Source organism: Carcharodon carcharias, chromosome 1, assembly GCF_017639515.1.
Source record: "Carcharodon carcharias isolate sCarCar2 chromosome 1, sCarCar2.pri, whole genome shotgun sequence".
NCBI lineage: Eukaryota > Metazoa > Chordata > Chondrichthyes > Lamniformes > Lamnidae > Carcharodon > Carcharodon carcharias.
This window is the reverse complement of record NC_054467.1, coordinates 147,942,758-147,966,284: the sequence shown is the minus strand read 5'-3', so window position 1 is coordinate 147,966,284 and position 23,527 is coordinate 147,942,758. Positions and strand designations below refer to the sequence as shown.

Sequence of the window (23,527 nt, the reverse complement as noted above, 5' to 3'; positions counted from 1 at the left end):
CCATGCAGTGTCATGTGTCCTGCTTACACTCTCTCCATCTGTTTTCATGCAGGGGAAGCCAACTCACATCAGCAGGGAGAGGTCCCAGACATTAGGCCCCTCACTCACTTTGAGGAGCAGACATCTTGCTAACTGGTGAGGACGTGGACCCTGCCTGCGGTGATGATGAGGTTGGCAGCGAACACCCTTGTGAGGATCCTGCACCACATCATTCCTTTCTTAATGGAACTGTGAGTGCTCTTTCACCTGCTTTTGACTCTGCTGCCATGCACTAATTATGTCTACTTTGGGTCACAGGGAGCTCTGCCAAGTGACTGACACCCTCAGCCAGCCAGTCCCTCAACTCCATCCAGGTCCTCACCTCCAGCCAAGAGGACTCCTCCATTGAAGAGCTGGAAATAAGCAGCCTGGAAGACCCATCACAGCACTTACTCATACCCTGCACCAGTGCAGAGATACACACCTCAGTGGGACCTAGATCTAGAGCAGGCTTGGATTCACAATCTGGTAGTCACTGCACGGACACGTGTCCACAGCAGGAGAAGTCAGGTTCAGCCAAGCTCCCTGGCACTTGGAGGACTGCTAGGGAACAGGCATCTGGGAGGTCCAAGTCAGATGATGAGCCTCTGGATTCGGCCTTCCAATGCATTGTGGAGAGTCAGCAGAAGGTGGGGGAACATCATGCAGAGCTGTTGGAAGCCCTCAACAGAGTGGCATGTGACTCAGAGAAGTGCATCTGTCTGCTTACTGATGGAGTAGTGCCCACATGTGCGCTTTTGGAGGTCTCCATGGGGAAGATGGCAGATGCCATGGTGACCCTGGTCCAGCAAAACATGGAGATGCGCGCAGACCTGCACTCCATCGCAGGAGCCATGGGGGAGTTCCTGCAGTGGCAATGTGAGAGGGAAACAGGGCACCTCAACGTCCCTCCAGGTGCTCCTTCCTCTAGAGTCAGGCCAGCGCTCTCGGGCACCCGAAGGGAGAAGGGTGGCAGCTGGACACTCCTGAGTCACCCACTCAGAAGCTTCCTCTTCCTTTGAGCCCCTTTGCCTGAGAGCCCCTCAACTTCATCCTCTGTCACTGCAGAGGGAGCAGCTAGCCCACGCGAGGACAGTCAAAGCAAGCCAGAACCCTTAAGGCTTCCACTCTCCAGAAGATACATGCCAATGTCATCAGAAGCAACTGGGCCAACCATTGCATGGACTGTCTCCTCCCTTGCTGCGGATGTCGGGGCAGCACCTAGAAGTATTAGGCCTAGAAAAGTTAGGAAATTCTAATCACAAGTGGTTGCATAGTTGAACACATTTTGTCACTTTACGACCTGAAAATATATTCACTTTCACTGAATAACGTGTAATGGTGTCTTCCAACTTCATTACAGGCTTCGCAATCCCTCCCCCTTACCCCCCCCCCCCCCCCCCCACCCCCAATAGCAGCTCAGCTGCACAAAGCTGGCCCATGAGTGATTCTGGAGGGAGAAGTGTGTGTGTGGCAGGGCCTTTCGGAACCTCGTACAAGCTCTCTCCCACACATGCAGAGCCTTCCTCTATCACACTCATCTCAATGTACTGACCATTTTCAATACCTCCTGCTGGGGTTCTCTATCAGTTGTCCATCTGAGCTGAGCTGCATCTCCGCCCACCCACTGACCACATTCCCATGCTGCACCTGTTCCCACCCAACATGGGGCTCCGCTCACTTTCAATTTTGCAAGGTGGTTCTGGGAAAGTTTGTCTTCAGCTCCCCCATCCTTTCCCCTCCCCTAGTCACCCATTTCCTTTCCTCCATCACTGTTGACCCCCATGGCATCAACTTCCACCTCCCCACCATCACCTCTCAGCCACAACCCTTTTCTTTCCAGGACATCTAGGTGAATGTGTAGATTCTCTACCTTCCTGAGAATCCCACCTCCCATCCACATTGACCTCCCCAACCTCCTCCTTCCCACCCTCAGGTTATATATCTGTCTCCGAGTCCCCACCAACCACCCTCGCCGTATCTTCTACTGCTACCATTGTACCCACACCCTCCCACGCTACTGCCTCACCCTGCGCTCTCTCATTCACACCATTCCCTCCTACCATGCCCACCCTCATTTCACTCCCCAAGAGGCAGTCATTGACTCCACAGACCCCTCCCTTGCACGTTCACCTGGACAATCCCACCCCCTTACTCCCTCCTCCACCCTTATTCCTTCCTCCATTCTTACTCCTTCCTCGACCCTTACTCCTCCCTCACCCTGGACTCCTTACCTCCTAGACTCCTCCCCCTCTCCAGACTCCTTCCTCCCCCACCGGACTCCTTCCTCCCCTTCCAGACTCCTTCCTCCACCCGGACTCCTTCCACCTGCTGGACTTCCTCCTCCCCCTGGACTACTTTTTCCTTCTGGACTTCTTCCTCCACCTGAAGTCCTCCTACCCCTCCGAACTTATTCTCCCCCCGAATTCCTTCTCTGACTCTTCAATCCACCTTGCACCTACCTCCCCAGTTGCCCTATTCTCCCCCATTAATCCTCCTCTCCCCTTGCACATCCCTCCCAAACTCAACCCCTGCCACCATTGTCCCCCCCCACTCCCGACCTCACCCTCCCGACCTGACACATCATTCCTCCTCCCAACCTCACACGCCACCACACCATTGTTCCCCTCCTCCCGGCCATACCCCCACGACACCATCCCCCGAAGCCTTTTATCCCCCCTCCCAACCTCACCCCCCTAACACCTTCACTGCCTCCCTCCCAAACTCACCCCACCTTCCACTCCCGGTCAAGCCTACAACTTCCTCTCCTTCCCCATGATGACTGTGGCCAAGACACTGATGTCCTGAAGCAAACCCCAGACATCAATGGTGACTTTCCACCTTCCCTGAGCTGTTTCGTGGTGGAGTCATGTCCATCAGAATGTGATGCACATGTTCCTCCAGGGTCCAGTAGTTGTAGGGCTCCAGTGTCTCCTGCTCCTCGGACATCCACGATGTGAACAAGGCCCTAACGGTAAGTCCCGACTTCTGCACGTCAGACTTGTCAAGACATGTTCTGCACTGGCATGTTTACCCACCGATGTGGGCATTAAATTTGACATGGAGGGCTGATTCTGGTAAGCAGGGCTTATAATGATATGCAGATGTATTAAAATGATGTTTCTGCCTTGTGGCAGCGGGAAAGGTGAACCGCCATTGATGGGTGGAGTGGACGATTGTAAACTGGTTTCACAATGGTGAGAAACCAATTTTTGGCTTTCCCACCATATTGCCTGCTCACGCCCGCCATGACGCCTGATGCTAACGGGCATGGAAAATTCTGCACTATGGTTCTATGATAGGGAAGTGCCTATTGTTTGTGGTTAAGGAGAAATCTGGAGCTCATGGTTGTTCTGTCCTGTCTGATAGCAACTATTTGGGGATTTGTGTGTGGTGTGGCAACCTATAAAGAAAAACATTACTGGTGGAATCGTCCCAGATTTGTACTAAGTGCAGTAGCAGGCAGGTAAAATGATGTTTTACCTATCAGCGGAGCAGCTGCCTGTCGTCTCTGCTGGCACCTTTCAGGGCGCTTCGGATGAGGCCAGCAGCTCCTCTGCCCCTCTGCCAGTGACTGCGGCACCCAATGAGGCAGTGGCGACTGGGGAGATGCCAGTTGAGGAGCTGGCAGCTCCCTCCCAGGCAGGGCTAGCACAGGCTGCACGGGCCAGAGGGCGTCCGCCAAGGTCATTGAGGCCAACAGGACAGCACAATGAACAGGCTGTCTCAAATGCCAGTGCCAGCGAGGGGGCACCACAAAGACATAGCACCCACAAATGTAAAATTAAGGCACTTTAGGCACACCCCGGGTTCAGCACTGGTGGCTTTTTGATGGCCCCCCCTATGAGTTCCTTCTGATTGTGTTTGCAGTGTGGCACCATTTTATCTGTGTTATGTTCAGAGACCTTTGTGAAAGCATTAAATTAAGATCATCCAACACGGATGGGGGTGCCTTTTCTCTTGGGCAGGTGGATGGAATCCTGAGATGTTATAAGTGATTTGACATTTATTGACTGGACCCATCATCATTGCTCCTATCCTGACAGATTTTGCACTAATGTCTCCAGTATGGAGGCTGCAGCCCAGGCTTGGGTTGGAGGTCCATATGTGCTGTGCTAGCTGAAGATTCCTTGGATTAGAGCGTCCTGGGTGGCCCTGCCTCCCTGGAGTGTGCCCGGGTTAGCGCCTGCCCCTTCAGCATTTCCCTGTGCGTGCTCATCCTCGGACTCACTGCTGGACTCATCGTGTTGAGCCGCAGCCATTCTGTCTACATCTTCTTTGTCTACAGTGTCCCCACTTTGTAGCGCAAGATTGTGGAGAGCGCAGCATGCAACAACTATCACCGACAGTCGATCTGGGGGGTATTGGAGCGCGCCCCCCGAGCAGTCCAGGCATCGGAAGCGCATCTTGAGAAGACCGATGGTTCTTTCCACCACATCCCTTGTGAAGGCGTGGCTTCTATGGTACCGCTGCTCACCTTCTGTTCTTGGATGGCGGAGAGGTGTCATGAACCACCTTCTGAGGGGATAGCCCTTGTCACCCAGCAGCCATCCACCCAGCCGGGCTGGAGCACTGAAGAGCCCTGGCACCTGGGAGTATCTGAGGATGTAGACGTCGTGGGAGTTGCCTGGGTACCTGGCACAGACTTGTAGAATCAGCATCCTGTGGTCACACACTATCTGCACATTCATGGAGTGGAAGCCCTTCCTGTTGACGAAGGCACCGGGCTCACCTGCTGGCGCCTTGATGGCCACGTGTGTGCTTCTATTGCACCCTGGACACGGGGGAAGCCAGCAATAGCTACGAAACCTCTAGCTCGCTCTGTCTGGCTGGTATTGCCCCAGCGATAATGGATGAAGGTCAATGTACACCTGAACAGAGCGTCTGTAATCTGCTTGACACAGATGTGGACAGCTGATTAGGAGACACCAGAAAGATCACCCACCGACCCCCTGTACAGAACCGGAGGCATAGGAATTGAGAGCAGCTCTGACCTTTAGAACCACTGGCATGGGGTGTCCATACACACACTTAGCTGAGATCTCAGGCCCAATCGTCTGACATAAAGTGTTAACTGTCTCCCTTAACAGATGGAGCCTCCTTCGGCACTGCACCTCAGTCATATTGAGGTAGCTGCTTCACCGCCTGTATACCCTGGCAGCAGGATAGTGGTGTCTTCTGCAGCCCCTTCCGCCTTGGACCACCTCTTGGCCCTGCACCCCTTGTGCCTGTGCCTCTCCTCCCAAAGGTGGCTCCCCTGGAAGCTGAATGTCCACTCCTTGCCCCCTCCCTCTTCTAGAACCTCCCTTCCTCCTCAGAGGAGGTGCCTCCGGTGGAGAGATCACCTGCCATTCCCAGACTCAGGGAGGCTTCCTGAAACCTACAGAAACAAATCCTCATTGCGAAGTGCTGACCTGAAGGTTATGAGTCCGGTCCAAGCAGCTGGTATGCGCTTTGAACTTTTCCTGCTCCCACAGGCAAGTTTCAGTAACTTTTGTACAATAACTTTTAAATTTGTAGATTCGCGACCCCACTGAGCCCTCTTCTCCCGCTGGATGAGGCTTATAGAAATTTCTGCTACCCACCTGCCCGTTATGCCCATGCGACAAGCCGAAGATCGCACGGGCGCTGCGAAATCCTTGTCAATTGGAGCCTCAAGGGCCTTAAGTGGTCCGTTAATTAATTGCGGGTGGGCAACGGAGATCATCGCGCATCCACCCACTGAAACATCGCAATGGCGCATGGTGACGTCGGGACACTCATTTTATGTGTTGGCGTGTGGGTCTTGCCCCCGCACGCCAACGGGAAAATACTGCCCAATATATTTTTGATGATGCCTTGTATTAGAAATTAAAAGAAAAAGCTCTCTGATCTGAGATTCATGAAATATTTCATGATACCAGTCATACTGGATGAACCATAAAATAGCCTCAAAGCTGTCAGCATTGCTTTGTTATGATCAAACAAAACCTAATTTTGGACTGAGCTAGTTCATCTGCCTTAGGAGTGGTATATTAAGTAGCTACCGATTTTGCTAAACATTTTAGATAAAAGCAGCCTGAATTTACATTGTGCCTTTGATGTAGAAAATATCCCAAGGTGCTTTATAGGGAAAGAAAAAGAAATAGATAAAAGAAATAGGTGCTAAACCATCATGACAAATTTAAAGGGGCCACCAAGAGCTTTGTTTAAAAGAAGAGTTTAGAGAACTTTGTTAAAGCTGGAGAGAGAGGTGAAACAGTTTAGGAAAGGAATTCCAGATATATGCTCAAGGCAACTAAGGGAGCTGGGTGTGCAAAAGGCCAAGGTCAGAAGACTTGAAGCATGCAGGAGGATATAAGTTGAGAGGATATATGAGGACTTTAAATTTAATGCTTTGTGGTCAGCATCTTGATGTAAACAAGCAAGGACAAGATGATGGACAAACAGCACCTAGTGTGGAACAGGATATGTGTGGTTAAGTTTGGGGACGAAGAGTTCAGAGATGACTGATACACTACAATAGGATTTTGGAAAGTATGAATCTGCAGGTAAAAGAAGCATGAATGAGGGCTTCACTGGGAGAGGGAAGAGGTGGAGTTGGGCAATGTTGTGAGGTGGAAGTAAGTGATCTTGTGGATGTCAAGGTTATGAAACTTGAAACCCAGTTCAGGTTCAAACAGAATGCGAAGGTTTTACATGGTTTGGTTTGTTCTGTGAGAAAGGCTGGAGAGGGGCATGAAGATGGTTTTATCTTATTCAAAATCTAGATCAAATAATTAAATATTGCTGAAATAGATAAAGTCAACTTTAAATACATTTATTTTAAGAAAATATTTACTAAATTCAAAAGTGTGAAAATTATGATCAAGACAGTGAGGATGAAATTCCTGGGTGAGTGGGAAAGCGTACTGTGAAAGAATCCATGCGAAGAAATGTAGCTATATTTTTTTAAATCCTTCACAGGATGTGGGTGCTGCTAGCTAGGTCAGCATTTATTGCCCATCCCTAATTTCCCTTGATGTTGCCCAAGTTTCTGCACTATATAACAAAGCCAGTCTCATACCTGTCTTGTAGATTCTTCCTTTCAGTTTCAGCGATATTTTTCTATCACATAACACTCCACTGCACTTCTTCCAACTCCTCAAGAGCTAACCTGCTGCTTAATTTCCATTTCTATACTTCCATCTTCTGCCACCCAGGTACTTGAAACTACTCACATTCTCCAAGTCCTCACCCATAATCTTTACACCTTCACTGTGACCCCTCCTCCCTAGGCTCAAACTGACAGTCCATAAATTGGATTTTGGTCTGAACTTCATAACCCTGTATTCCAGTGCTTTTCTCCAGTTCCCCAGATATTCTGCCATGTCCTCATCAACCCCGCCTAATAGTTCAATGTCATCTGCATACAACATTGACCATGGCACTTTCCGTCTCACTTGCGCAGTTAGAACAGGAAATGGCTCAGTGCCTATCCTTTGGCTTTGAAACTCTCACTCTCCCCCACACTGCTTCTTATTCTTGTCTGGCACTCTTTGTACATGTCCGGTTGCATGTACTTCACATGGAGTCCACGAATTCTAGCACATCTCCACACTTCCTGCCTAGGCACCCGGTCATAAGCCTTCTCTAGATCAATGAATACGGCCTTCATCTTTTATACAATCTTCATGTTGTATTGACCTTCCTGATATTTCTCCATCACCTGTCCCAAAATAAAAATAGCATCAGTAATGCTTCTTCCAGGCATGAATCTGAACTGATCTTCATGGATTTCCATTATTTTTATCAATCTCTATTGTATGATTCTCCCATATCTTGAAGATATGTAGTAGGAGTTTAATTCCTAGGTAGTTTTTGCAACCTTGAATGTCTCACTTTCTTTGATTATTGATAACAAAATGTTTTGCCTCCAAGCCCTTGAGATTTTCTCCCCTATCATAACACAATTGAGTAGCATGCTCAAGACCTGGTCCCCATACTCACCTGTGCAGGTCCATACTTCTGCTGGTATTTCATCCAGTCTTATTGCCTTGCTGTTTTTCATTCCTTTCAATGCTGCTCTGATTTCTTCCAGATTGATGTTGGTTGTTATTCCTTGATTTTCAGCTGCCTCAATCTATCTTTGTTCTGGGTTTTCTTCATTTCTAAGGCAATTAAAATATTAGCCCCACCTCTCTTTGATTTCATCCTCTTTCATTAAGAGTACCCATCTGGTTCATTAATATCCTTTAGGGAAGGAAATGTGCCATCTTTACCTAGTTTGGCCTACTTGTGACTCTAGACCCGCAGCAATGTGGTTGACTCTTAAGTACCCTCTGAGCGAGGGGAATTAGGGATGGGCAATAAATGCTGGCCTAGCCAGCAATGCCCACATCCCTTGAATGAATAAAAAAAGCTCCACTTGCATGCTTGAGTGTATGTTTATTTCCCACAATTTTGTTAACCTATCTCTGGAAGCTGCTATTCTGGAGAAATCTTTTTGTTCCTACTTTGGCCAGACTTTCATAGATTTCTTCCATGGCCAGGGATCTTTCTCTAGCAATCAATTTCTTTGCATTCCTTTTTGCCTTTTTGTACTGTTCTTTATCGTCTTGAACCTTGACTGATTCCACTTCTTTAACTGTTCCTTTTCCTTTACTCCACTTTCTGTGTTTTCATTCCACCACCAAGTTTCTTTTCCGGCCTTTATCCTCCCTGATGATCTTTCACACGCTACTTCACCAGTTTTCCTAATCAAGCTTGCCACATAGTTCCACCAGTCTTCCATGGTGTCTGTCATAACTTTTATTCCTCTTAGCTGTTTCTCCATCTGCTCCCTGAATTCCCCATTCGGGGGGGAGGTTGTGGCATATAGGAATTTGTCACTGGGCTAGTATTTCAGAAGCCCAGGGATCTCAGTTCAAATCCTACCGTAGTAGATTGTGAAATTTGAATTCAATAAAAGTCTGGAATTAAAATCTGGTGATGACCACAAAACCATTGCTGATTGTCATTAAAAACCCGTCTGGTTCACTAATGTCCTTCAGGGAAGGAAATCTGCCACCCTTAACTGGTCTGGCCTACATGTGACGCCAGACTAGAAACGTGGTTGACTCTTAAATGCCCTCTGAATGAAGGCAATTAGGGATGGACAATAAATGCTGGCCTAGCCCACAACCAATGAACAAATAAAAAAAACTTATTGTAGTAATTATGGTTTTATTTAATGTGTAAGGTACCTTTAAGAATAATAGTTATTAAGGAAGATCACATGATCTGTAGTAACCAATAGGAGAGTAGCACAGGCTACCTCAGCAGTCAGTGTAGAGATGAGTTGGAGTTGAAAGCACACGTGTAGTTGCTGCTGAGTACATTGTAAATAAACTTAATGTTTCCATCCAAGAAGTGTCTGCTGATCAACTCTACCATCAATAATAGCAACTCGGCCTTCCTTACAACAAACTGGTGATGAGGGTAAAACAGGATTGAACAGAAAAAATCAAGCTTGAAAAAAATTGGCATTGTACCCTGCCCAGTGATTGTAAGTAGTAAGCTCCATTAGAATTGAAGAAGTTATCCCTTCTCAGAATGCCACAGTTTGGGACAATTGATCCTTTTGAACCAGCCACAGACAATTGGTCCCATTACTTGGAACGCCTCACATTCATTTTTCAAGCAAACAAGATTACGGGAGAAGAGAAGACGCGAGCGATCCTCTTGAGTACTGTGGGAACAAAACCTACCGTCTGATTCGAAGTTTGATTGCACCCAGTGCCTCAGATTCGAAAAATTTTGATAAACTGGCGGACCTCGTGAAGGGTCATTTTCAACCGAAGCCCTCAGTTACGATGTAGAGATTCAACTTTAATTTGCGAAATAGAGCCCCGGGTGACATAATTACATGCTATGTGGCAAATTTGAAGCAGCTAATGGAACATTGTAAGTTCAGTACGACTCTAAATGACACGCTCAGAGATTGGTTAGTGTGTGATGTGAAAGAGAGCACTGTTCAGAAAAGATTATTGTCTGAAGTGAATCTGGATTTCGAGAAGGCGCTAGAGAGAGCGCTGACCATGGAAAGCACAGTAAGAGATTCAAAAGCAATACAGGGTGTGCAAAATGGCGCCATCCTTCACATCGGGTGGGAAACCCCAGCCAAAACGGTTTCAAAAATGCAAGACTCTGCCGAGAATTGGGAAACAGCCCCGCTAGCCAAAAAATAAAGAAAAATAACTTAGCAGCAAAATCGAAGAATAATTTTAATAGCAGTGGAAACAAGCAGTCTTTTAGTGATTGGCATTTAAAAAAAATTGAATGCCACTATTGTCATAGAAATGGACATACAATGAGACAGTGCAAGGGAAGATTCAAGTGGGCTTGTAAACAAAAGAAGCCCAATGAAATCAACAATGTAGAAGAGCCGGAAACAACAAATTCAGACATTTACTCATTGTTTAATCTGAAAGTTGGAAAGGCAGAACCAATATTTGTCATAGTGAAAGTAAATGGAAAACCTGTTAGAATGGAAGTGGACATGGGAGCTTCCACTAGAGTAATTGGGGAACATAGCTTCAGACATCTGAATAATGGTGAACATCAATTAAGTTTAGAAGAAACAGCTGCTAAACTCAAAACATATATAGGTGCAGACATTCAAATAAACGGCATAAGCAGGGTAACTGGCCGTTATGAAAGCCAATCGGCAAAGCTACCAGTGTTGGTATTGAGAGGCAGAGGACCAAGCCTTCTGGGGCGAAATTGGCTAAGGGAAATCAACCGTGATTGGCCACTGAGATTCCAAAAGGTAACTGGAAATGTTCCTTTTTTGAAAAAAGGAGTGTGTAAAGCCTCAACAACCTGAAGAAATGCAGGCTGTCTTAAGACAAAACACGGAAGAACAGCAGAAGAAACTTGAAGAGACCCTGCTTAATGACAGAGTTTGAGATAAGGTGAGCAACCTTCGCAGGGAAAAATAAAACCTGTTGAAAGACCTTCGCATGCTACAAGATGCCCTCAGGTCAAAGTTTGTACCTCTGGAAAAGTATGAAGAGAAACAGAAAGAATTCAGCACTTTGAATAAATTGAAGAATCAGTTGGCAGAGAAGACATAACAATGTTCAATTTTCCAGGAGGCAGCAAACAACGATAAACAAGAGATGGAAAAGCTGAAAAATCAGCTAAATGAAGCCAAAGTGGCTTTGGAAACAAAAGTCGCAGAATTTTCCAGGAAGCAGACAGATAATGAAATTTTGGGAGACTCAGTCACTGAGCAGTACAGGAAGGATGTAATAGCTCCAGAGAGAGTGCAGAGGAGGTTTACAAGAATGTTGCCAGGGTTAGAAAAGTGTAGCTACGAGGAGAGATTGGATAGGTTGGGGTTATTTTCTTTAGAACAAAGAAGGCTGAGAGGTGACTTGATTGAGGTGTACAAAATTATGAGGGGAATAGATAGAGTGGACAGGATAAAATTGTTTCCCTTGGTGGCGAATTCTAGAACCAGGGGACATAGATTCAAGATAAGTGGCAGAAGGTGTAGGGGGGACATGAGGAAGAACTTTTTTATGCAGCAGGTAGTGGGTGTCTGGAATTCGCTGCCCAAATTGGTGGTAGAGGCAGAAACTCTAAACTCTTTTAAAAAGTACCTGGATCTGCACCTTAAGTGCTGTAAGCTGCAGGGCTATGGGCCGGGTGCAGGAAGGTGGGATTAGAAAGGGCACCTGAGTGTCCTCGGGCTGGCATGGACAAGATGGGCCGAATGGCCTTCTGTGCGGTAATTTTTTTATGGTTCTAAGTTGAGCTTACATCTGAGAGAAGTCTGGCCAACAATGAAGTCAAAAAGAAGGCCAAGAGTAAAGTCTGCACTAGAAAGAAGGTGGCAAGTAGAAAGAAGATACAGGAATACTAATTGGGCTTTAATTCTGGCAGCATACGAATACACCTTTGTACAAAGGCCTGGCAATCACATCACAAATGCTGATGCCCTTAGTCACTTGCCTTTACAAGAAAATGATGAGCACGTCCCCGTTCCACAGGAACTTGTCTTACTGTTAAATTTCTTAGATTCCTCGTCGGTATGTGCTCGACAGATTAGAGACTGGACAAGACAGAACCCAATCCTATCTCACGTATGGAACAAGTGCTACATGGTCACTGGAGCACGTATCTGAATAAATGAAACCGTACTTCAACAGAAGATGTGAAATAACCAGCCAGGATGGCATCTTATTGTGGGGAGCATGAGTGATAGTTCCTCCAAAGGGAAGGGAGCCACATTTAATTAAACTACACAGTGTCCATCCAGGAATTTCCTGAATGAAGACCATATCACACAGCTATCTATGGTGGCCTGGGATGAATGGTGAAATAGAGTTCAGTAAAACACTGTGTGCAATGTCAGCAACTGCAAAAATTGTTAGTGACAGCTCCATTATACCCATGGGAGTGGCCAGGTAGACCCTGGGTGCAGTTACACATTGACTATGTTGGACCTTTCCTGGGAACAATTGTCGATGCCCATTTGAAATGGTTGGACATATATGAGGTGAAGTCACCAACGTCGGCCATTACAATTGAGAAGCTGTGCCAGAGTTTTGCCATTCACGGACTACCAGAAGTAGTTGTTTCTGATAACGGCATGGCATTTACAAGTGATGAGTTTCAACGGTTTATCAGCCTCAACGGTATCACTCATGCAAAAACTGCACCATACCACCCTTCCTCAAACGGACTGGCTGGAAGGGGAGTTCAAATGTTCAAGACAAGCATGAAAACACTAACTAGCGATTCTTTGTCAACTAAACTAGCACACTTTTTTTTTCATTACGGGACTACCCCTCACACAACAACAGTTGTCACATCTGCGGAGTTATTGTTGAAACACTGTCTCAGGATGAGATTGAGCTTATTAATGGTGAATTTAGAGGGGAAGGTTGAAAGGAGTCAGGGAAGGCAGACAACTAGACACTACTGACCTAGTCACAAGAGGAAATTTACCGTGGGAGAGCCGGTATATGTGAAGAACTTCGGAGAAGGACCAAAGTGGTTACTGGGTGAAATAAGTGCAGTGACTGGACCTCTTTCTTACCATGTGGAGGTGGAAGGTTAGATCATCTGTAAACATGTGGATTATTTAAGGAACAGAGAGACAAATCACCAAGATATGGTTCCACCAGTGACCATGACGAGTCTGCGTTTCCTATTGAGGATACTCAACCCAGGACTGACATGGCTGATATTCCTGTAAGAGTTGAGGATACAGAACTGCAAGTGCCCACCAAAGCACCTGATGTTCAGGCAACTCTGGAAAAGGAGGTTCCTGACAAAGAAGCTGAAATTGTAGAGCTGCAACATTCCACATGTGTCAGGAAGCCACCTGAAAGACTGAATTTGTAAATTCCTTACCTAATGTAAATATTATGTTGTCTTGAAAAATATGTACTTGTAAATATAGGTATAGCCGAGTTAAAGGGGGAGGAATGTAGTAATTAAGGTTTTACTTAGTGTATAATGTATCATTAAGAATAATAGTTGTTAAGGAAGATCACATGATCTGTAGCAACCAATAGGAGAGTAGCTCAACAGTCAGTTTAGAGGTAGAGTTGTAGTTGAAAGCACATACGTAGTTGCTGCTGAGTATATAGTAAATAAACTTAATGTTTCCACCCAAGAAGGGCCTGCTGATCAGTTCTATCATCAATAGTAGCAACTCGGCCACCCTTACAACACACATAAATATATAAATATGTATATCTTATAATCTGTCTTAAACTTGTTAAAAATATGATCTAGAGGACAGTAATACTCTTGGCTAGCTCCCATCCTTTGGGTAGAAATGGACCAGTCCTTTAGATGCATTTAGTATTTTTGGGATCCGTTTTTCTCAACCTAAAGTTAAGAGGAATCATTTGAGAGGTAGCCAGGATCTGGGATTGTCCCAAGAAGGGGTTAGGATAAAAATCCATTGGTTGAGTGGGCAGAAAAGTGGCAAATGGAATTCAATCTGAAAAAGTGTGAGGTAATGCATTTGGGGAGGGAAAACAAAGCAACAGAATAAACGGGAGGATTTTGAGAGGGGTTGAGGAAGTAAGAAACCTTGGAGTGCATGTTCACAGGTCCCTAAAGGTGTCAGGACAGGTGGATAAGGTGGTAAAGAAGGCATATGGAATGCTTTCCTTTACTGGATGAGGTATGAATACAAAAGCAGGGATGTAATGATGGAATTGTATAAAATGCAGGTTAGGCCACAACTGGAAGTTTGGGTACAGTTCTGGTCACCATTTTAGAGGAAGGACATAATTGCTCTGGAGAGAGCGCAGAAATGATTTACAAGAATGTTGCCAAGGAATGAAAATTGCAGCTACGAGTAGAGATTGGATAGGCTAGGGTTGTTTTTCTTAGAAGAGGAGGCTGAGGGGTGACCTAATTGAGGTGTACAAAACGATGAGGGGTCTAGATAGTGTAGATAGGAAAGATCTGTTTCCCCGAGCTGAGGGGTCATTTACCAGGGGGCATGGATTGTTGGAAGATTTAGAGGGGACATGAGGAAAATATTTTTTTATCCAGAGGGCAGTGGGCATCTGGAACTCACTGCCTGAATTGGTGGTGAGGCAGTCAACTCTTTTAAAAGGTACCTGGTTCTGCACCTGAAGTGCTGTAACTTGCAAGGCTATGGACCGAGTGCTAGAAAGTGGGATTAAAATGAGCGCCTTGTTTCTATTTTTCTCTCTTTTTTTGGCTAGTGCAGACATGATGGGCTGAATGGCCTCTCTCTGCACTGTAACTTTTCTTTGGTTCTAATACTGCAACTGGGAAAGCTATATTCTTTGTACCATGAACTACTAATGCCAATATCCCAACAGGAAGCTTCAGCCATTGCAAATTTTTCTCAAATAGGCACCTTCTTATTAGGTTGATGTTTATCCACACTTTTAACAACAAAAGACTAGAAGCAACAGATGCTGAAAATGCTGGAAACGCTCAGCAGGCCAGGCGGAATCTGTGGAGAGTAACCCTAGCACATGACCTTCTGAGTGTTTCTATCATTTTCTGCCTTTTTGTTTTATGCCTTTTACAACCTTCATTAATTATTACTGAAAATGTCTCATAAATATGACCTTGGTTATCATATAAAACCCAGAGTGGGTGACTTTTAACAGTGTTCAGCTTACTAGTTTTGTTTTAACTCTAAACTATTCAAGTAAGATGATAATTTAATGCTTAACACTTACCAAAGTCTGTGGCATTGAAATTTTGAACAGGCATACAGTGTTTTGGATGTCTATTTGTGCCAATCATGAAGTAGCTGATAACTTGTTAATCGTTAAGATTCCTAGGCCTCAGACTTTGAATAGAGCGTTTTAAGTCACAGGGGGCATGCTGGGTTAAATGATTAAATTCTGGGTTATACAAACTGAGGCAAACAAGACTTCACCAAAGTGGCCATTATTCGGACAGGCAAACTTCAGTGTTTTAAGCCGATTTTCAGGACTTGAACTTAACTTCCAAAGAGGATCATGGCAAAAATGTGGCTGGATCATCTGGAAGTTGCAGTACCATATGAAGGTTCAACTGCTCCTCATGGCTGGGCTTCATTAAAATGCAGTTTTGCAAACATCTTGATCTAAATTCCCAGTAAAGTTGCCAGGAAGCAGTTTCCTGGCCATTAAAATCAGACAGTAAGAGGCTGCCACTGGGAACCCAAGCGAATAGTACGGAGAATAAAGTAAGTGCTCCAGCACAAGAGCCTGGTCATGGGAGGGGAGGGGGAACCCAGGGCAGAGGAAGCCATTGGTTCCCTTGTGGGACTGAGGTTATTTCTGGTCCTCCTGATCCACAAGGAAACTAAAAGCATACAATGTACAATGTTCCCTTTAAAATGTAGTTATTGTGCGTGACCAGATCTTCAGTGCATGGTCCATGTACAGAGCTGCTGCATGGCCATGCACCTGAGCAGCTTAACAGAAACATTGACAGTGCATATTAGTGGGATATTTAGTAACACCGGGGGACATTTTACTGTGTTAAAGGCATAATATCAATCTAAATTGTTTTTGTAGACACATAGAGGTACATAGCCTCACTGATATGTATAGTTATGTGCAATTCTGGGTGTCTAGCCTTTCTATAAAATCGAATATGCTAGTGTTGCTGGCTCTTAGTGGATTGATCATGGGCAGGCGGCTGCTTCTGGCTCAGAATGTGCACGTGCATGAAACCTGCCATATTGGACACTTGTGACCATTTTACAACTATAAGACAGATTTAACGTAATGAATTTCTAAGCCGTTGTTTCATTCACGTTTCCCATTTTATCCCTGGTTGTATCTTTGGTTTCCTGTTGCAGCCTGTAGTCAAGAGCAGTTTCAATGTGGCACTGGCAAATGCATCTACTATAATAACACATGTGACGGTTACGATGACTGTGGGGACCTGAGCGATGAACTGAGCTGTGGTAAGTCGAGCATGGCATCTAAAATTATATTTTGAATCAGAAATCAGCTATCACTAAATTTGACTGTTTGAATTGTTGTTTATACTGTAAATTACAACAGGCTGCTAATAACGTCCATAGTACTTTGTAGTGAAATAACCTTGAATTACACAGTACATAGCAGAAACAGGCCATTCAGCCTGCCCTTGCATTAAGAACCATCCTGAATGCAGCTGATTCCTCAGGTCAAACCACTTTAGGTCTCTTTGCATATGCAAATAATGGGCAAACACCTGTTTTAGTTGTGGGCACTGTACATAGATTTTTTTGGTTTTCATCAATATTGAAGGTGGTGTACTTCCGGCTTTCAATGAGTGTGCTTTTCATGATCGCCTGTTGAGGTCTTAGGAGGCCACGTAATGCCCAAAAAATGGATGTTGCATGGACAAATTTCTAGGCCTTCCTCTTTAAGCTACCTTAGCCATTACATTGGAATTTGAGAAAAGGTATTATGGAAGGACATGATAAAATTTTATACATATCAGCACGGTGTCAGAAATTAATTTACAGGGATTCTAATTGGTGCATGAATTCAGCTGCAGTCTTAAATTATTACCTAATGCATATTACTGAATCCGCAAAGAATCAAACATGCTTAAGTTGACATTGAAAATCTGAGAACTAACAGACCTTTGCCAATTTCAAAATACAGAGAATAAAATAAGTCGCTACTACGTTCTAAAAATAGGGAACATCAGCAGTTTACAAACTAACAAAACCATTCAGTCAAATATTCTGAATCACTTGTTAGTCTACTGTGGAGCAGTGCAACTTGTAACTTAAGTTAATTTTCATTCTAAGGAAAAAGGTCCAAACCAAACACTGAACAAAATGTTTAGCTAAAGGTTTACCTAAAAGATTTCAGATTTTATTTCCCTCATGACAAAGTTCTCCCATTTGATGTTGTGCTGCCGAGTCAGTCAATATATATAAATATGGACTGAATCAGTAATAAGGGATACAAATGAACCATCTTAAAGAATGAAATAGTTTCTCGCACTGGGGTTATTAAAATAAAATAAAAAACTGGGATAATTAAATAATACTTTATCAAAAATGATTTGACAAGGAAACTATAACATCATTTAAAAGGATTTTTTAAAATTCTATCAAGAAATGTGAACTGCCTTCTTGAATTGCTGCAGTAGGTACACCCACAGTGCTGTTAGGAAGGGAGCTCCAGGATTTTGACCCAGCGACAGTGAAGGAATGGTAATATCGTAACAAGTCAGGATGGTGTATGTCTTGGAGGGGAACTTGCAGGTGGTGGTGTTCCCAAGCGCTGTTGCCCTTGTCCTGCTAGGTGGTAAAGGTCTTGGAAATTGCTGTCGAAGGAGCCTTGGTGAGTTGCTGCAGTGCAATTTGTAGATGGTACAGACTGCTGTCACTGTGTAATGGTGGTGGAAGGAATGAATAGTTAATGTGGTGGATGTGGTGCTGATCAACTAAGCTGCTTTGTCCTGGATGGCGTTGAGCTTCTTAAGTGTTGTTACAGCTGCACTCATCCAGGCAAGTGGAGAGTATTCCATCACACTCCTGACTTGTGCCTTGTAGATGGTGGATGGGGCTTTGAGGGTCTGAGGATGAGTTACTTGGCCTCTGACCTGCTCTTGTAGCCACAGTATTTATTTGGCTAGTGCAGTTAAGTTTTGGGTCAATAGTAACCCCCAGGGTGTAGATGGCTTGGATTTCAGTTATGGTAATGCCATTTAATGTCAAGGAGAGATAGTTAGATTCTCTCTTATTGGAGAGGGCCATTGCCTGATATTTTTTGTGTTGCGAATGATACTTGCCACTTATTAGTCCAAGCCTTGAATGTTGTCCAGTTCTATGAAGTAGCAGCTGAAGATGGTTGATCTGATCTTGGCCTCTACTTCACTTTTTAAAAATTTATTCACGGGATGTGGGCTAAACACTTCAGCCTCATCTTTTGCACTAATGTGCTGGGCTCCTCCATCATTGAGGATGAGGATATTTAAGGAGCCTCCTCCTCCAGTGAGTTGTTTTAATTGTCCACCACCATTCACGACTGGATGTGACAGGACTGCAGAGCTTAGATCTAATCTGTTGGTTGTGGCATCGCTTAGCCTGTCTATCACTTGCTACTTATGCTGCTTGGTGCGCAAGTAGTCCTGCGTTATAGCTTCACCAGGTTGACACCTCATTTTTAGGTATGCCTGGTGCTGCTCCTGGCATGCCCTCCTGCACTCTTCATTGAACCAGGGTTGATCCCCTGGCTTGATGGTAATGATAGACTGGGGGATATGCCGGGCCATGAGGTTACTGATTGTGTTCAAGTACAATTCTGCTGCTGCTGATGGCCCTCAGCAACTCATGGATGCCCTGTCTTGAGTTGCTAGATCTGTTCAAAATCTATCCATTTAGCACGGTGATATTGTCACACAACACGAGGGAGGGTATCCTCTACGTGAAGGCGGGTCGTCATCTCCACAACAACTGTGCGGTGGTCACTCCTACCGATACTGTCATGGACAGATGCATCTGCGGCAGGTAGGTTGGTGAGGATGAGGTCAAGTATGTTTTCCTCTCTTGTTAGTTGCCTCACCACCTGCCGCAGACCTAATCTAGCAGCTATGTCATTTAGGACTTGGCCAGCTTGATCAATAGTGGTGCTACTGAGCCACTCTTGGTAATGGACATCGAAGTACCCCACCCAAAGTACATTCTGTGCCCTTTCCACTCTCAGTGCTTCCTCCAAGTGGTGTTCAGCATGGAGGAGCACTGATTCATCAGCTGAGGGAGGGTAGTATGTGATAATCAGCAGGTGGTTTCATTGCCCATGTTTGACCTGATGTCATGAGACTTCATGGGGTCCGGAGTCGATGTTGAAGACTCCCAGGGCAACTCCCTCCCAACTGTATATCACTGTGCCGCCACCTCTGCTGGGTCTGTCCTGCCAGTGGGACAGAACATACCCAAGGATGGTGATGGTGGTGTCTGGAACATTATCTGCCAGGTATGATTCCATGAGTATGACTGTCAGGCTGTTGCTTGACTAGTCTGTGAGACAGTTCTCCCAATTTTGGCACTAGCCCCAGATGTTAGTAAGGAGGACTTTGCAGGGTTGACAGGGCTGAGATTGCCGTTGTCATTTCCGGTGCCTAGGTCGATGCTGGATGGTCCGTCCAGTTTCATTCCTTTCCTTCTTATTCCCCATAATTCTTGGCTCCCCTATATTTCAAGGATGTTTCTAACTCAGCCTTGAATATATTCAATGACTCAGCCTCCACTGCTCTCAGGGGTAGAGGATTCCAAAGAATCACAACCTACAGAGAGAAGAAATTCCAGTTTATGTCCAACTTAAATATGCAACTCCTTATTCTGATGCTATGCCCCTAGTCTTAGAATAGGAAAAATATAAAGAGATTTGGGATAAGACCAGGGAAATGGGACTGGGACAGATAGCTGCAGGTGAAACAGTAGCAGAGATACTGCACATCCTTTGTCAATTTTACCCATTTATATGCATTTACTATTTTGGGTCTGAGTTTAAGTTCATTAAATGTGGATCATATATTCCCTTGATGGCACAGTGGATCAGATTGAAAGTCTGACCTATTTTCCTTCCTCTAGCTTAATGGCACTGTGGGCGATTGTAGAATCTGGTAAATAAGTGAAAACAGGGATAACCTGGGACCTTCTGAGTTGTACAGCTTAGTTTGACATTGAGCTGATTACCATCCACCAACCCTTGCTGGAAAGTGCAAGTTACATGGGTGTTAATAGGATGCCCTTAATGGTGAAATGGCTTGCTGGGATTTAGAACCTTGGCTTACATGCAAAGACTAACCACCTATAAGAATGTTGCTGGTATCACCAGAGCAGTAATATAGCAAGACCAAGTACTTCAGGAAAGGAAATTGAGGCATTGCATGTCATTTGTCAAATTGGCCATATAATTTAAACTCCAGAAAGATTTGATATTAAACAAAACAGCATTCATTATGTAGTCTGGCTTAGAAAGGAATAGGGCTCTGTTTTTGCCCCAAGTTAACTTGCAATGAGCTGTGTCACAATCTCTTGACTTCCTTAACCACTTGTTGTTTTACAGAGTGCAATCCAGAGCTTCATTTCAGATGTGGAGATGGCAGATGTGTCCTTAAGTCCTGGGTATGTGATGGGGACCACGACTGCATGGACAGGTCTGATGAGGTTAACTGCTGTAAGTCATCAATTCACCATGAATGTTATAGCTTATCAGTAAGTCAAGAACTTGGGAATAAATTGGGAAGCGTATCCGGAACCCTGTTGGTCCCTCGTGGTACATAAGGAAGGATTTGTGTACTTGAACTGTTTCACAGGGAAATCTTAAATAAGGAACAAAATTTTATGACTAACATCATGTAAGCATTGCTTTAACCTACTTTCTATATTTGTATTCATGCAACACAATATTAATGCAAATTAAATATATAATCATGTTCTATGAACATATATATATATGTTATGAAAAGCCAAACAACATAGTTTGTGTCAAACGTACAATACATCTTAATGTATAATACATGATGGGCTGACTAATTAATTAGATAATGTAATATAAACAAAGTGCTGAGCTGATTAGGATCTTCCTGCTGGAAAGAACAAACTTAAGGGTGTCAATTTTAAATAAAATGTTGTAAATAAAAGCTGGATATGTATCGTTTAACTAAACCAAAAGTGGGCAAATAATAAGTCATCAGTGAGGTTAAAGAAAAAACTACCCAGATAAACTACCTTGTTTTCAGGGAATCAGTATTTTATATTTGGCCTAATTTTCTCTAGTTGATGCTTGCTGGGTATGCTGTTCTTCCTGTGCCGACCTAATTAATGAGTGGCAGTGGACTTTTGACAGGGTGCCAAAACTAAGCCAAGTCTGCCCTTGACATATTAGTCCTCAAATTTCTGGTGGATCATAGCAGTGCCGAAGTGTAGTAGGGAAAATCTTCTTGCAAACAGTGTCCAATTCACTGGGATTAACCGTATTTCCATCTTTTAGGTTGATGCCTGCACCGTTTTGGTGCAACATTGGTGTCCACCCCAGTAAGGGTGAGGAATTTCATTCCATCATCTTATTGAGGCATCCCAGAATTGATTGAGCTTGTAGAAATTGAAAGACGAATTTAAATGTTCTGCTCATCCAATGGCAATCAATTACCACAAGCAAATTGACTTTTGAAGTTTTACTTCCACAGGATTTAGTTCCGATATGTAAACTATGGCTGGAATTTTCGGCCTCTATTGGCATCGAGTGTCATGGCAGGCGTGAGCAGACAATGTGGCAGGAAGGTCAAAAATCAGTTTCATGTTGTCGTGAAACCAGTTTGCGATCATCCTCTCCAACTGTCAATTCCAGGCCACCTTTCCTGCCACCGTTGAGAATGTCATTTTAATACATCTGCATCTAATTAAAGCCCTACTTGCTGGAACCATCCCCCCATGTCAAATTTACCACCCAAGTCTGCGAGAAAACATGTCGGCCCAGAACACGTCTTGACAGAAGTGGGCACTTACCGTTAAGGCCTTGGTCACATCCTGGACATCTGAGGGGCAGATGATGCTGGAGCCCTACAGGTACCAGACCCTGGAGGAACATGTGCATCACATGTTAGTTGCTCCTCATGGACATAGCCCCCTAACAAGCAGCTCACGGAAGGTGGAAGGACACTGTTGAGGCCTGGGGTCTGCTTCGGGACATCAGTGTGTTGGCCACGGTGTGCCATGAATGATCATCGAGAGGGTGGAGTCCAAGGTGTAGGTTTGACTGGAAGAAGAAGGTGTACTGGGGTGAGAGGGGTGTGAGGGGGATGAGATTGGGAGGGGGGAAACGATGGTGTCGGGAGGACAGGAGAGGTTGGGGAAGGCAATATGGGGCAAGGAGGGTGTAACGGGGGAGAATGTGGCAACTGAGGAGATAGGTGTAAGGAGGGAGGAAAGTGTAAGGGAAGGAAGTTGGAGAGGGGAAGGACTTCAGGGAGAGGAAGGAGTTCAGAGAAGGGCAGGAGTCCAGGGAGAGGAAAGGATAAGGGTAGAGTAAGGAGTCCGAGGGAGGAGGGAGGAGCCTGGGGTGGGGGGGGGGGTTGGTGTGGAGAAGAGGGAGTCTGTACGGGTGGAAGGAGTTTGGAGGGGGGAGGGGGTTTGGATGGGGAAAGGAGTCCGGGGGGAGAAGGGAGGAAGAAGTAAGGGTGGAGGAAGGAGTCTGGCGGGGGGGTGGGGGGGAGGAAGGAATCCGGGGAGGAGGAAGGAGTAAGGGTGCAGGAAGGAGTAAGTGGGGGGGATGTCCAGGCGAACATGCAAGGGAGGGGTCTGTAGAGTCGATGACTGCCTCCTGGGGAGTGAAGTGAGGGTGGGCGTGGTAGGTGGGAATAGTGAATATGAGAGAGGGCAGAGGGAGCCAGAGGGGGAAGGTGTGTTAGTAGCGGTAGAAGGGACAGTGAGGGGGTTTGTTGGGGTCTCAGAGGCAGATATCGACCCTGGGGGTGGGAAAGACGAGGTTGGGAGGTCAGTGCGGATGGGGATGAGATTCTCGGGAAGATAGTGTGCTTGCACACGAGCAGGGGAGAGACCTCATCCTGAGTCAGACACAGCCAGAGTGTGTGTGGGTGTTGGCAATTTGGTGCACAGTGAGAATTTGGAACAGAGGGGAAAAGGTGCTCTTTGCATTTTTTCTTTGCTATCCAACTTCTTAAATCTTCAGAGAGTGATCTTGCCCTGCTGCATCAGTAGAGGCTACAAGGGAGAGAAATGTTTGGTAAGTAGTGGGTCCAACAGAGGGCGGCAGTGAGAAGTGACTGAGAAGCATTCTGGGAGAAGTCAGCATAGTCACCGCAACTCAGAAGGGGATCAAGGAGAAGGATCCTTGCACTCAACAGGAGGAAGAGCATCCAACAGAGGGCGGTAGTGAGAAGTGACTGAGAAGCATTCTGGGAGCAGTCAGCGCAGTCATCGCAACTCAGAAGGGGTTTGAGGAGAAGGACCCTTGCACTCAACAGGAGGAAGAGCACCCAACAGAGGGCAGCAGTGAGAAGTGACTGAGAAGCATTCTGGGAGAAAGTG

General features: G+C 45.4%; 1 protein-coding gene across 4 annotated transcripts in view; it reads left to right on the top strand.

The window, feature by feature from the left end:
• LOC121280888 (atrial natriuretic peptide-converting enzyme-like) overlaps nucleotides 1-23,527 on the top strand; it is a 308,072-nt gene that overhangs the window by 202,098 nt on the left and 82,447 nt on the right. For all 4 annotated transcript variants that reach the window (XM_041193245.1, XM_041193240.1, XM_041193253.1 and 1 more), the window contains exons 7-8: nucleotides 16,325-16,432; nucleotides 20,544-20,654. In XM_041193245.1, the coding sequence (XP_041049179.1) occupies nucleotides 16,325-16,432; nucleotides 20,544-20,654 (219 nt within the window). The remainder of the gene's footprint in view (nucleotides 1-16,324; nucleotides 16,433-20,543; nucleotides 20,655-23,527) is intronic.